Source organism: Dendrobates tinctorius, unplaced genomic scaffold, assembly GCF_039654945.1.
Source record: "Dendrobates tinctorius isolate UK_male_01 unplaced genomic scaffold, ASM3965494v1 ptg000056l, whole genome shotgun sequence".
Lineage (NCBI taxonomy): Eukaryota > Metazoa > Chordata > Amphibia > Anura > Dendrobatidae > Dendrobates > Dendrobates tinctorius.
In genome coordinates, this window is record NW_027361724.1 from 15,800,243 (window position 1) to 15,815,773 (window position 15,531).

General features: G+C 43.9%; 1 protein-coding gene across 3 annotated transcripts in view; it reads left to right on the forward strand.

The window, feature by feature from the left end:
- YBEY (ybeY metalloendoribonuclease) overlaps nucleotides 1-15,433 on the forward strand; it is a 29,674-nt gene extending 14,241 nt beyond the window's left edge. The window contains exons 2-6 of one of the 3 annotated variants that reach the window (XR_012232581.1): nucleotides 6,279-6,492; nucleotides 6,952-7,083; nucleotides 8,110-8,178; nucleotides 13,558-13,755; nucleotides 14,305-15,433. Coding sequence is in view for 1 of the 3 variants with exons in the window: in XM_073577530.1 (XP_073433631.1) it covers nucleotides 6,279-6,492; nucleotides 6,952-7,083; nucleotides 8,110-8,178; nucleotides 13,558-13,656 (514 nt within the window). In the remaining 2 variants the exon portion in view is untranslated. Of the gene's footprint in view, nucleotides 1-6,278; nucleotides 6,493-6,951; nucleotides 7,084-8,109; nucleotides 8,179-13,557 lie in introns of all 3 variants that reach the window. The other 2 variants (XR_012232582.1, XM_073577530.1) reach the window with 2 other exon arrangements.
- Nucleotides 15,434-15,531: the final 98 nt, after the last annotated feature.

Sequence of the window (15,531 nt, forward strand, 5' to 3'; positions counted from 1 at the left end):
TTTTCTGGACTTAGCTAGCATGTCTGTTTTTGCCTCCTACGGTGACTCAATCATAACAGAGCGCCGTTTGACTTTTCAATGCAAAATTGGCTGGAATTGAGATCAGATTCCATGTCGGGTTTGGAGAGCCCCTAATGTGCCTAAACTGTGGAAATCCCCCACAATTGACACCGTTTTGAAAAGTAGATCCCCTAAGAAACGTATCTAGATGTGTGGTGAGCACTTTGAACCCCCAAGTGCTTAACAGAAGTTTATAATGTAGAGCTGTAAAAATAAAAAATCTTCTTTTTTTCACAAAGATGACCTTTTCACCCCAAATTTTTTATTTTACCAAGGGTAACAGGAGAAATTGGACCCTAAAAGTTGTTGTGCAATTTGTCCTGAGTAGGCTGATACCCCATATGTGGGGGTAAACCACTGTTTGGGCGCATGGCAGAGCTCGTAAGGGAAGGAGTGCCGTTTGACTATTCAATGCAAAATTGGCTGGAATCGAGATCAGATGCCATGTCGTGTTTGGAGAGCCCCTGATGTGCCTAAACAATGGAAACCCCCCCAATTCTAACTCCAACACACGGCTAACCCTAATGCCAACCCTAGCCCTAACCCTAATGGGAAAATGGAAATAAATAAATAAATAAAAAAGTATTATTTTTACCTAACTAAGGGGGTTATAAAGGGGGGTTTGATTTATAGCGGGTGTTTATGTTTGGCAGCTGTTATACACTATGTGAGAATCATGTGGGAATAGTGGATGAGGGCAGGTATATCTCGCCCAGATTCCTTTTCCTATGTGGCCTAGTCTGGTCAGTATCGCACCTGCTTACTAATGAATAATGGGAGGTGGATATAAAAGGATGCCAGGTGGTTGTGTGAGTGTCTCAGCCTGGGGACACAGAGAGCCTGTCTGTGTGAGAGACACACGTGAGTGGAAGCAGTGCCCACTGCAACTGTGGTTTGGCTGGACGGGAGAAGCCCGCCAGTTGGTAGTTAGGTTGTACTTTGTTTAGTTAGTGCCGGACAGGCAAGGATTTGTTTTATGTTTTATTTCTTTATGCATTGCTTTCACCAATAGTAAACCTGACCCAGTGTCAGTTATACCCGAATCCCAGCTCTGCGCCTGAGTTTCATGCTGAACGCACGTGACCTTTGACCCCAGCAAAGGCGACCCCGGAGTGTTTTATCACATTGTGGTGGAGAACACGGGCATCACGTTGCAAGCATGAGCATGGAGGACGTGGTGAAAGCGCTGGTACAGTCCTCCGCCGTCCAGCAAGAAGCTAATTGGGTGATGATGGCCCAGCTGAAGGAGTTGGTGGACATGACAGCTACCGATCGTACGCTTCTCCAGCAGGTGGCGCAGCGCCTGGCAAGCCTACATGAGGTTAACCTGGAAGCCGAGTCGAGAGTGATTCATGTGAGTCGGTACTGGCAGAAGATGACGACCGAAGATGACGTCGAGGCATACCTGACCACGTTTGAACGGACGGCAGTGCGAGAAAAATGGCCGATGACACGATGGGCCGGCCTGATTACCCCGTTTCTTTCCAGTGAGGCCCAAAAGGCTTATTATGACTTAGAGCCTGAAGCTGCGCAGGACTTTGACAAACTGAAAGACGAGATCTTGGCCCGGCTGGAAGTGACGACCGCTGTCCGTGCACAGAGAGTGCATCAATGGACTTATCAGCCGGATAAACCACCGCGGTCCCAGATGTTCGACCTGATCCACGTGACGAAGAAGTGGCTACAACCCGGGGTGCTGACAGCGCCAGAGATAATCCAGAGAGTCGTCATGGACAAGTACCTGAGAGCTCTACCGCCAGCCCTGAGGAAGTGGGTAAGCCATGGAAATCCTACGACGGCAGATCAACTAGTGGATCTGGTTGAACGTTACTCCGTGGCGGAAGGATTCCGAGACGACGCTACCCCACCTCGTTCTTCATCGTCTCCACGTGGAACCGGTAAGACTGTTCCAGGGAGTAGGGGAGATGGAAAAATCCCTAAGACAGTGGGGGAGGAAAACGAGACTGCCCGCACTGCGAGGCCGAGAGTAACGAACTATGGTCTAAGCAAGGGGCCCGTTAGGTGTTTCCGCTGCCAAGAGATGGGACACATTGTTGCGAACTGTCCGCTCACTACTGAACCCATGCAGTGCGATGTCACAGACACTAAAGACCGCATGTCTATGGTTGCACGGGTAGTGAGTGTGAATGCTGGTCCAAAGGAGGTGGAAAAACACTTGTGTGATTTAACTGTTGATGGAAAAAATGTGGTGGCATTGTTAGACTCGGGAAGTGTGGTGACTCTGGTGAAGGCCAGTCTGGTGTCAGCCCCGACTGGACCAGCATACAAATTTTCTGTAATGTGTGTGCATGGAGAAACCTGTTCGTACCTCACCAAGGTCATATGCATTACTACTTCCTATGGGTCTGTGCAACATAAAGTGGGACTCGTCCCGGCGTTATTGCATGATGTTATCCTGGGCCGGGATTTTCCCCACTTCTGGCAATTGTGGGAGAATCAGTTGATACCCCAGGGTAATAGTGTACATGATTCTTCTCCCAGGGCGCGTGTGGGTCCCGAACCCCTGGAAGAGGTCTCCCCGGAAGACTCGGGGGAAGAGTCTGCTGGAAATGACCTGCAGTTCCCTTTTTCAGTCATGGCGGGTGATACGGAGGAGACCAGGGTAGAGGAGGAGGCCGACAACCGTCCACCTCCCCGTTTGCCGGATTTAGAAGTTCAGAAAGATGACTTCCAAAGCGAGCAAATAAAGGATCCTACCCTTTCTCAGGCTAGGACAAATGTAAAAGTAATAAATGGGGTACCTGTAGAACCTGGCTCTAGGCTGGCATATCCTTACATGGTTCTGGAGAATGATTTACTCTATCAGATAGAGAAAAAGGGGGAAGACACGGTGCAACTATTAGTCGTGCCAAAACCCTACCGGCGGAAGGTGCTGGACCTGGCCCACGGACATGTGATGGGAGGTCACCTGGGAGTCCAGAAAACCACCGAAAGGATATTACACTGTTTTGTTTGGCCAGGCATGCATCACGATATTCGTGTATATTGTGAGTCTTGTCCTGACTGCCAAGCCTCTGCGCCTAAGCCCCGGTTTTGTAGCCCTTTGGTACCCCTACCTATTATTGAGGTCCTGTTTGAGAGGATTGGGATGGATTTAATTGGGCCCCTTCCACGGTCTGCACGTGGACACCAACATATCCTGGTCATCTTGGATTATGCCACTCGTTACCCGGAGGCCATCCCTTTGCGTAACACGGCCACCAAGACGATTGCCAAGGAACTGGTGCATGTGTTTAGTCGGGTCGGTATACCAAAACAGATACTCACCGACCAGGGGACCCCCTTTATGTCCAGGGTAATGAAGGAGCTCTGCCGGTTGTTACAAATCGAACCGTTACGCACATCCGTGTATCACCCTCAAACAGACGGGTTGGTCAAACAGTTCAATAAAACTGAAGCAGATGCTGAGAAAGGCGATAGACAAGGATGGGAAGAACTGGGACTATTTACTTCCGTATTTGCTTTTTGCCATCAGGGAAGTGCCCCAGTCTTCCAGGGGTTCTCGCCTTTCGAGTTGTTGTACGCCCGACGTTCTCGCGGACTGTTAGACATCGCCAGAGAATCCTGGGAGGGTCAGGTCACTCCGTTTAAAACGGTGATAGATCACGTCACACAAATGCAGGACCATATTGCGGCTGTTATGCCTATAGTCAAAGAACACATGATGCAGGCTCAAGGAGCCCAAAAAAGAATCTATGATAGGGGCGCCAAGATCCGTACGTTTGCACCCGGAGATAGGGTGTTGATCCTGGTCCCCACGGTGGACAGTAAGTTCCTGGCAAAGTGGCAGGGCCCCTTTGAGATTAAGGAAAGAGTTGGTGAAGTAAACTACAAAGTATACCAGGCAGGTAAACGGAAACCTGAACAGATTTATCATGTAAATCTGATAAAACCCTGGAAACATCGGTCTGCCTTGTCAGTGGAGCTGGCCCGTCCCGTCTGCTCGCATACCGTACCAGAGGTACGGGTTGCAGAGACTCTCTCGGAGCGGCAAAAGACTGAGGTCAGGCAGTTTCTACTTCACAACCAAAAGTTTTTCTCAGAAAAACCAGGGCAGACTACACTAATGAAACATGACATCGTAACGGAACCTGGTGTCACTGTTCACGTGAAACCCTACAGAATTCCGGAAGCGCGCCGTGAAGCCGTTTCCCGAGAAGTGAAGGCAATGTTAGAGTTAGGTGTCATTGAGGAATCGCACAGTGCTTGGTCCAGCCCGATTGTGTTAATTCCTAAACCGGACGGCACAATCCGGTTCTGCAATGACTTCAGGAAACTGAAGGCAGTCTCAAAATTTGATGCCTACCCTATGCCCCGGGTCGACGAGTTAATAGATCGGTTAGGTAAAGCCCGATATATTACGACCCTAGACCTAACAAAGGGGTATTGGCAGATCCCTCTGGCGGAGGCTGCCAGAGAAAAGACGGCATTTGCTACGCCGGAAGGTCTATTTCAGTATGTGTATATGCCGTTTGGACTGCACGGAGCACCGGCGACCTTCCAGAGACTGATGGATCGAGTCCTGAGGCCACATAGGCAGTACGCTTCGGCCTATTTGGATGACATTGTCATTTACAGCTTGGACTGGGAGACTCATCTCCAGAAAGTACAAGCTGTGATTGACGACCTGTGGGAGGCAGGTCTAACCGGGAACCCCAAGAAATGTCATATCGGGCTGGAAGAAGCCCGGTATTTGGGGTATGTAATTGGGAGGGGTGTTGTTAAACCCCAGCTCGATAAGATTCAGGCGGTTCAGGACTGGCCGCAACCTGTCAACAAGAAGCAGGTGCAAGCCTTTCTGGGGATCGCCGGCTATTATCGCCGGTTCATACCCAATTTTGCAGCCATCGCTACCCCCCTGACGGATCTTACAAAAGGGAAAGACTCCGTCATGATTAAATGGAGTTTAGCAGCTGAAGAAGCCTTCCATAGCCTAAAACGGGCACTTTGCTCTCAGCCCGTACTGGTGACTCCGGACTTCTGCAGCGAGTTTGTGGTACAAACGGATGCCTCTGATACCGGTATCGGGGCCGTACTCTCACAAGTGAGGGATGGAGTGGAACACCCAGTCCTCTATCTCAGCAGGAAGCTGAATAAACACGAGCAAAGGTATGCAGTCATAGAAAAAGAGTGCCTCGCCATTAAGTGGGCTCTAGAGGCCCTCAAATATTACCTGGTGGGCAGAAAGTTCAGGCTGATCACTGACCATGCCCCTCTCAAGTGGATGCACTTGAACAAGGAACGGAATAGCCGGGTGACCCGGTGGTTCCTTGCCCTGCAGGCCTACACTTTTACGGTGGAGCACCGCCCAGGGGTACAGATGGGGAATGCAGATGCCCTGTCCCGAGTGCACTGTTTGGCGGGTGTCATTGCTCGACCGGAGTGGTCTGAGCAGAGGGGGGGGATATGTGAGAATCATGTGGGAATAGTGGATGAGGGCAGGTATATCTCGCCCAGATTCCTTTCCTATGTGGCCTAGTCTGGTCAGTATCGCACCTGCTTACTAATGAATAATGGGAGGTGGATATAAAAGGATGCCAGGTGGTTGTGTGAGTGTCTCAGCCTGGGGACACAGAGAGCCTGTCTGTGTGAGAGACACACGTGAGTGGAAGCAGTGCCCACTGCAACTGTGGTTTGGCTGGACGGGAGAAGCCCACCAGTTGGTAGTTAGGTTGTACTTTGTTTAGTTAGTGCCGGACAGGCAAGGATTTGTTTTATGTTTTATTTCTTTATGCATTGCTTTCACCAATAGTAAACCTGACCCAGTGTCAGTTATACCCGAATCCCAGCTCTGCGCCTGAGTTTCATGCTGAACGCACGTGACCTTTGACCCCAGCAAAGGCGACCCCGGAGTGTTTTATCACAAATAAAAGACGCTTTTATTGCAAAAAATATTTTTTGTACACAAAAAGCAAGGTAGGCATGAGATGTAGATCTCATGATGATGTCCTATCCTACAGATCCAGGAGGTCATCAGTTATTTTGTCTCACAGAACCCCTTTAATTTTCCTTGTGGTATAGCTGTAGGAAAATAATTTGCTGTCTGGTTATCCCTCTAAATACAGTTGACAGCTGATTGTCCATGAGAAGGAAAATTTTGTGGTCATCTTATTGTCCAAGAGCTCTTCTTACATAGACATCGTCCAAAGCAGACAACACCTTTACCCCAAGTCTGTATGTATTATTTGTCCCAACAGGGTAATGTCTCTTCTTATACGGAACCTGCAGCATGTGATCCCTCTTCGCAGAGCCCACTTACGCAAGAATCTACAAATTTCCAGAAGCTGTCTGGGTGTGAAGAGGTTTGATGTTGGGGTAATATGTATAAATGATACAAAGATCCGACAACTGAACAAATGTTATAGACGACAAGACAAAGCTACAGACGTGTTGTCATTTCCATTTCATGAGGTACACAAATGGCAGAGCAGGTTGTCTTTAAAGGGAACATGTCACCAGGTAAAAAGTCACCACTTTTTGGTCTGACTTTATTCCCGCCACTCCCCTGAGTACTCTATTTTTTGCTTTTATTAAATTGCTATACCATTCCAGAGATATGGGCTTCTTTATTCAGTGATAATTTTTATAGCCTTTAAAGGGGGTGTGGCTCAGAGTAATAATTCAGAGCATTCTAAAGACACGCCCCTGAGGATCCTATCTTGTGAGCCATGTCCCTTTGTAAACACCATCAAAATTAATATTAGATCAAAAGGCCCATATCTCTAGAACCATATGGCAGATTAAAAAAAAAAAAACTAAATATACTTGTGTTTACTTTTGTCCTGGTGATAGCTCCTCTTTAAGTTATTGCAGTTATATGCAATAAGTGTTAGCTGCATCTGACAGTGTGTAATCCATGTATACTTCCAGAATTTGTGTCCCGGATTATTGCCTGATCCAACATTCCCAGATGAATACAATTTAGGAGACATTTACCTTGGAGTAGAATTTATATATCACCAGTGTGAAGAAAAGAAGGAGGATTTTAACAATGTCTTGACTGTAAGTTTTGGGGAATGGAAATCTTATGGTGTTATCAAGCTAACAACAACAATTTTGTCACAACTCTGTTGTCGGGTGTCCCAGGATGGGAAAAAAACAATGTAGAAAAAGGAAGTGAATTATCACACAAACAAAAACTAGCAACAGTCTCAGATAAAGGCTTGGGCCACACTTGCAAGTGCAGTGCGAAAAACTTGCGCGAGTTTCTCGCCTCAATAATCTGAACCGGAGTGTGTGGCTGCATGTCTTTCTACGCAGCTGACCGCTCCGGTCCGAACTGCCAGCGGCAGTGCCGGGTATTGAGGCGCGAGTTTCTCTCCTTGCACTTGCAAGTGTGACCCTGGCCAAATCCACCAAACCTCTTCTCAAACAACCCCAAGAAACCACCATCTCCTAACCATGCAGCATAAGCTAGTGCGTGACAGGGCCCAGAATATATAGGAGAGGGAAGTGGCTAACAGTGAACAGCTGAGAGCCTTAATGCAGGAAATATTCTAAGAGCTCCCAACTGAAACGATTAATCCTTAAACTGCTAAAAGAAACCTGCACCACTTAATATGAAGGTGAAGTGCTTCTAAACAGTGCAGAAGTAGAAAAAAATCAAACGCTTCAGTCTTCTGGCTCCTCTCTGTTATGGTAAACCAGTGACAAATTCTCTGTAGCTCAAAGGCTGATTGTTGTGAGGTACGACATAGGGAAAAGGATCTGAACTGAGTTGAATGAGGACTTGTACAAAATTTGGTAAAAAGTAAAAAAAAAATTAGTAAGCAAAGAATTTATTACTTGTACTGATTATAATTCAAGATTGTGTTAAGAGTTGTGTCCTCACTGAGAGGAGCACTTAACATTCAGGGGTAGATCTACTAGTGAAACATAACCATACTCGCTGCCACAAGTGAGTATGTGTAGTAAGTGAATCTGTCCTATGTCTGGTTGGTCACATTTTACAGTCCTGTTCCTTCCCGTGAATATTTATAATGTATTTCTACTGACGGTAGACTCAAATATAAATTACTTTTCTCCCAGGTGACGGCAGTACATGGCTTATGCCACCTGCTTGGTTATACTCATCATAACCCAGAAGACTGGAGAAAGGTTAGTTTTGTGGGATTTTTCTTTTTAAATTAAGATTGTGTTTTTATTACAAAGCTTTTAGCTTTACATGAGTATATGGTAATGGCTTATATTTTCAGTATTAATTTTTTATAGGGAATCTTCTGCAAGCAGTATGAATTAGATCCTGCTGTGCAATTACAGCCAGGTTTGTTTTTACTTTGAGACGCTCCTGTGTTTCAGAGAAAACAATTTAAATGGTTGTAGAAAGAGACGTGACTCATCTGGTGCAGTGCCCGGACTGCTTCTCTCTGCAATGCTCCAGTACCCGGAAGGCTTCTCTCTGCACCGCTCCAATTACTGGCTGGCTTCTCTCTGCAGCTCTCCAGTTGATTGACAGGTCTGTTCCATGACTGCATTGGGAGAGAGTTGAAAATCAACAAGAGCAGGACAGGTAGAAGCCAGCCGGGAACAGCACCTGATGAGCTAGCAGTCTCGCTATACTCACTGGCCAGCTTTTAAAACTGTTTTCACTAAAACATCACAGCATTTCTCAGTAAGAGATACCTGTATGTAATTGTGCAGCCAGCATCGGATTCATGCTGCTCGTGGTTCAAGTAGCATGAATCTAGTGACAGTTCCCTTTTAACCCCTTCACGCCGCAGTCCATTTTCATTTTTGCGTTCCTGTTTTTTTTCTCCCCTTCTTCCTAGAGCCATAACTTTTTTTATTTTTCGGTCAATATGGCCACGTGAGGGCTTGTTTTTTTTACAAGTTGTACTTTTGAACGACACTATTGGTTTTACCATATCATGTACTGGAAAACCGGAAAAAAAAATTAAGTGCGGTGAAATTGCAAAAAAAAAGGGCAATCCCACAACTGTTTTTTTTTTTGTTTGTTTTGTTTTTTTTTTTTTTTTTTTGCTATGTTCACCAAATGCTAATACTGACCTGCCATAATGATTCTCCAGGTCATTACGAGTTCATACACACCAAACATGTCTAGGTTCTTTTTTATTTAAGTGGTGAAAAAAAAATCCATAGTTAGTTAAAAAAAATATAATAAAACATTGCATAATTTTCCGAGACCCGTAGCGTCTCCATTTTTCAGGATCAGGGGATAAGTGAGGGCTTATTTTTTGCGTGCCAAACTGTCTTTTTTAACCCCTTTACCTCCAAGGGTGGTTTGCACGTTAATGACAGGGCCAATTTTTACAATTCTGACCACTGTCTCTTTATGAGGTAATAACTCTGGAACGCTTCCACGGATCCCGGTGATTCTGACATTGTTTTCTCGTGACATATTGTACTTCATGTTAGTGGTAAAATTTCTTGGAACTGTCTTGCGTTTATTTGTGAAAAAAAAATGGAAATTTGGTGAAAATTTAGAAAATTTCTCAATTTTCCAATTTTGAATTTTCATGCCCTTAAATCACAGAGATACGGCACACAAAAAAACTTAATAAGTAACATTTCCCACATGTTTACTTTACATCAGCACAATTTTGGAACCAATTTTTTTTTTTTTCGTTAGGATGTTACAAGGGTTAAAAGTTGACCAGTGATTTCTAATTTTTACAACAAAACTTACAAAACCGTTTTTTTAGGGACCACCTCACATTTGAAGTCACTTTGAGGGGGTCTATATGATAGAAAATACCCAAAAGTGACACCATTCTAAAAACTGCACCCCTCAAGATGCTCAAAACCACATTCAAAAAGCTTATTAACCTTTCAGGTGCTTCACAGGAATGTTTAAAAAAAAAAATGAACATTTAACTTTTTTCACACAATTTATTTTTTTCACAAAGATGATCTTTTCGCCCCCAATTTTTTATTTTCCCAAGGGTAACAGGAGAAATTGGACCTTAAAAGTTGTTGTGCTATTTGTCCTCAGTATTCTGATACCCTATATGTGGGGGTAAACCACTGTTTGGGTGCATGGCAAAGCTCGGAAGGGAAGGAGCGCCGTTTGACTATTCAATGCAAAATTGGCTGGAATTGAGATCAGATGCCATGTTGCGTTTGGAGAGACCCTGATGTGCCTAAACAGTGGAAACCCCCAATTCTAACTCCAACCCTAACCCCAACACACCCCTAATTCCAACCCTAACCATAACCCTAACCAAAAACCTAACCCACCCCAAACCCTAACACTAATGAGAAAATGGAAATAAATACATTTTTTACTTATTTTTTTCTCTAACTAATGGGGTGATAAAGGGAGGTTTGATTTACTATTTATTGCACGTTTTTATAGCAGGTTTTTATGTTTGGCAGCTGTCACACACTAAAAGACGCTTTTTTATTGCAAAAAATAGTTTTTGCATCACCACATTTTGAGAGCTGTAATTTTTACATATTTTGTCCCACAGAGTCATGTGAGGTCTTGTTTTTTGCGGGACAAGTTGACGTTTTTATTGGTGCCATTTTCGGGCACATGACATTTTTTGATTGCTTTTTATTCCGATTTTTGGGAGGCAGAATGAACAAAAACCAGTAATTCATGAATTTCTTTAGTGGGGGGTGTATATACCGTTTCACATGTAGTAAAATTGATAAAGCAGTTTTATTCTTCGGGTCAATACGATGACAGCAATACCTCATTTCTTTCATTTTTTTTTATGTTTTGATGCTTTTATACAATAAAAACTATTTTATATAAAATTATTTTTGCATCGCTGTATTCTGAGAGCGAAACTTTTTTTTATTTTTCTGGTGATGGAGCTACTGTATATGGCAGCCTGTTTTTTGTGGGACAAGATGACGTTTTCAGCGGTACCACCTTTATTTATATCCGTATTTTTGATTGCGTGTTATTCCACTTTTTGTTTGATTTTATGATGCCTTTTTTTTTTTTTAATGGTGTTCACTAAAGGGATTAACTAGTGGGACAGGTTTATAGGTCAGGTCGTTACGGACATGGCAATACTAAATATGTGTATTTTTATTGTTTAGATTTTGTTTATTTAAATATTTATTTATTGATCGAATAAATATTGATATTTTTATTATTTTTTTACTTTAAAAATTTTTTACAATTATTTAAAAAAAAATTTTATTTAATTCTTACTTTTGCACTTTGTCCCACTATGGGACACTCATTTTTTGCAGGCTGATCACTTCTATAGCATGCAGAGCTGAATCTGTCAGCGCTGCAGCTTTTGTGCACTAACCTGAGAGACTTCCTGAAATGCACTGCGCATGACAGGAAGTCTCTTAGCTTTGGAGACCCGGATGTTATCATGACGACATCTTATCTCCATGGCAGCGATCGGGACCCCGCGTCATGCTGCAGGTTCTCCGATCCAAAGGCTGTGGGGCTGTCAGAGCTGACAGCCCTTCTTCCTGCTCACGGAACGCTGCGATCATGTTTGATCGCAGTGTTCCTGGGGTTAAAATACCGGGAGCGGTCTATGACCGCTCCTGGCACTTAGTGCCGGGTGTCAGCTGTGAGAATCAGCTGACAGCGCTTGCTGACAGTGAGCACGGCTGACGTACTATCTTGTCTATGGGCATTAAGGCTCAGGGCACATGGATAGGATAGTATGTCAAATGTCAGAAAGGGGCTAATGATACCACTTTTGTGCAGATAAGTTTTTTTGATCACCTTTTATTGCATTTTAATGCAATATTGTGGCGACCAAAAAAAGTAATTCTGGCGGGTTTTTTTCGCTACGCCGTTTACCGATCGGATTAATTATTTTTATATTTTGATAGATCGGGTGATTCTGAACGTGGCGATACCAAATATGTGTATTTTTTTTATTGTTTTATTTTGAATGGTGATTTGAACTTTTAGGCAGGGTCAGACTTGCGAGAAACTCGCATGTCAATACCCTACACTGCCGCCGGCACTTGAGACCGGAGCATTCAGCTGCATAGAAATACATGCAGCTGAACGCTCCGATCCAAGTGCCGGCGGCAGTACTGGGTATTGCTCACTTGCTATGAGCGCCAACTGCTGGGTGGGGCTCATAGTAATTTGGCAATGACATCCATAGAGGTCTGCTGGAGACCCCCGGGTAGTCATGCCAACCCAATGGCGAACCGCAGTCATGTGACACAAGCGCTGATGGATGGGATTAGTGACACGCTTCCAGCGCAATCACATTAAATGCCGCTGTCAGAGATTGACAGTGGCATTTAAGACGTTAACAGCCACTGGTGGATCGCGATTCCACCCGTGGCTGTTAGACGCACATGTGATGCCTCTTCTCAGAGCCCATTTACAAAAAGACAAAAGTATGGTTATATTTGCATGTTTCAGGAGCTCCCTTGGCCCCTGGCTTCCTGGTTGATGGGAGTAATGTGCTTCTGCTTGATTGAAAGTACAGACTAGTGGCATAGTCCTGTAATTGCCCCAAACTGTGTGCTCCAATGCTGGAAGCAGAAGCAGCTTTGCCTCCGTACCATTTGAAGAACGTAGTTACACTGAAGATTGTGGAATCAGGAGCTATTGAAAAGATGTTGTAAGCGCTGCACATGCTTGGCCACTGTTGCTAGATTTCAGCGGTGGTCAGTAATCTAGGCAGCAAGCAGTAAACAGAAAAATGAAAAACCCTCTTTGCAATATTGCTTATTTTTACAACTTTACCCCTTGATAAAGAGAATGAACCTTTAAAGAGATTGTCTTATGTTCATTAATAGTCAAAATTGCAAAGTACTTGTAAAAACAAGAAACTTTGCAATGTACTTATTATCTTATTCTCTGATATCAAGAACGGGTGAATATTTAGTTATACAACATGTATGCACCACTCTGACGTTAGCAGGATTGCTGGATCCAGACCGTTTTGGTGACCCTGCCCTACCATGCAGCAGAGGCAAACCTGCCACTAGTAACCGCACGGGAGCGCATCGTTCAGACCATGCCAGTGGTCTGAACTGTCTATCTTCATGAGCACACCATTACACAAGGCAAGCAGGAAGGCTGGAGGCAGACGAGCTGTGCATCCCGGCAGACAGAAGATGTGCTCACACATTTAGGTGATCCACTAGCATTGCAGCCACAAATAGGGTGTTGATAAGTCATGGATTTTTTTGCTAGTGTTAGTAGTTGATTTTTCGGTTCTGGATTTGAGTTCATTCAGCAGGTTTTCAAATCAGGAGATGTCCTGTTATATATTTCCCATTTCATCCTGTCCGCTAAAGAATATTTTTGCTGCTGATCCACAAATATGTGGCCTTTGTAGTCCTGCTTTTATTTTTGATCTAGTGTAGCAAGATCTTCTGGCCATTGGAGATACCTGTAGTCTCTGTGCTCCGTATATTATTATTATTATTATTATTATTATTATTATTTTATTTATTTTTATAAAGGAACACTAATATAAAAGTTGAACCAAGGATTTAGATATGTAGGATTAATCTTTATTAATAAATGCTAATTGTTTTCATTTCATTTGTTCACTTTAACAGATGTTTGAGAAGGAAAGTGAAGTTCTAATGGAGATAAACCGAGTTACTGGATCTGCACTTACGCCACTGACTTCAGAGCATTATGAGCTAACTCTGTGATCCTGTGCTTATATATTTCCACAATTTGTGTCCCAGATGATTGCCTAATCCATCTTTACTAGTTGAATGCAATATTGGAATCATTACCCTTGAGATTCAGTGAGTACGGAAAGTATTCAGACCCCTTTACATTTTCCACTCTTAGGTTCATTGCAGCCATTTGGTCATTTCAAAAACGTTCATTTTTTTCTCATTAGTGTACACTCTGCACCACATCTTGACTGAAAAAAAACAGAAATGTAGAATTTTTTGCACATTTATTAAAAAAGACAAACTGAAATATCACATGGTCATAAGTATTCAGACCCTTTGCTCAGCCCCCTGACGAAGAGGGAAGCCACTCTCGAAACGCGTTGGTTTGTGCCTTTCGCGCACCCGTCCTTTGCCCTGTTTGTGACGTCACAGTAGCTCCGCCCCCCGATCCCGCCACGTCCTCAGCGATACTTCCGGCCGGAGTACACGAGGTGCAGGCTTCCACCCGCTTCCCCATCCACACGCTGTACCGCCCGGTATCCTCACCAGTAGCTACCGCTTCGGTTAGACTGCGGCCAGCAGAAACCAGCACAAGTAAGTGCATATGAGTCCTATTAGGACTGACTGCATAGTCTGTTGCCACTACATTCACACAGTGGACTTTTTCACATACAGTGCTCTACTACACTGCCCACATCAGCGGACATCGCTCCTGCTCGTCCTTGGTCAGCACAAAACCAGCACAAGTAAGTGCACAGGAGTTCCATTAATTTAGGACTGACTGTCCAGCTTATAGTCATTATTACTGTATGTTTACCTTTTCTTATATATACAGTACTCCGATATTGATCTACCTTAAAGCGACTACTCCACTATTTCAAATGGAATAGAAACGCTTAAAAATAACTAGTGAGTACAGCAGACTTACAATTTGCAGTGTGGAATATAAATAATATTTACTGGTACTTTAATACTATTATTATTACTCCACCAGCACTACTGGCTACCAAAAGAAATTATCATCACAAGATAATCTGCCAATTATTTGCTATCTAGACATCACAACCTACATAGAATACTCTGCAACTCCTCTACTATAAGTGAGTACCAATAACTTTACTAACTAATTACTTTTATTTACCTACAAACAAGTTTTTTGCACACCTTCTCAGCATAGCGCTGTGAACTATACAAATACACCTTTGGTTCAGTCTTTTCTAAGGCCTGTTTCACACATCCGTTTGTCACCATCAGCCGGAAGTGACGTGCCGCGATCGGGGCCCGCCTCTCATGCGCTCATTTCCTCCCGCAGCGATGCTAATTCTGGACACCTGTGCCTTAGACATTTATACCCTGCATTTCCAGCAGCACCACACATGCCCCCCGATGAAGCCCAGCGCGAAACGTGCGTAGGGGCTCTGGGGCTGGACACCACGCATATGCACTTTCCTTATGGGTAAGCATGGTTACCTTTTCATTTTTTCCCCACACCTTTCTGCACATAGCACTTTACTGGAAGGTCCTGTATGAATCCCCCATGTCTTTTGGCATGTACTTCACTTTGGTAGAAACATTAGACGGCCAAGTGTGAGACTCTTCAGCATGGGTACAAGTTTCTATGCAGTTTTTGGGGCTATGTATTATCACTTTTTGTACCATTGCATTTACCATACATGTGCGGCGTATCCATCCCCTTTTTTCTTGGTGTCATGTCCGACATCTGATCATATGATTGTATTTTGAAATGTACACCTTTTATGCACCTGTACTAATAAAGAGCGAATAATTTTTGATATTATAACCATTTATGTTCATTGACTCTATGGCGTTATACTCCATTTTCTATGTAGGTTCATATATTCAAAAAAATATGTATGATCAAATATAGTGTCCTAGGTTTAA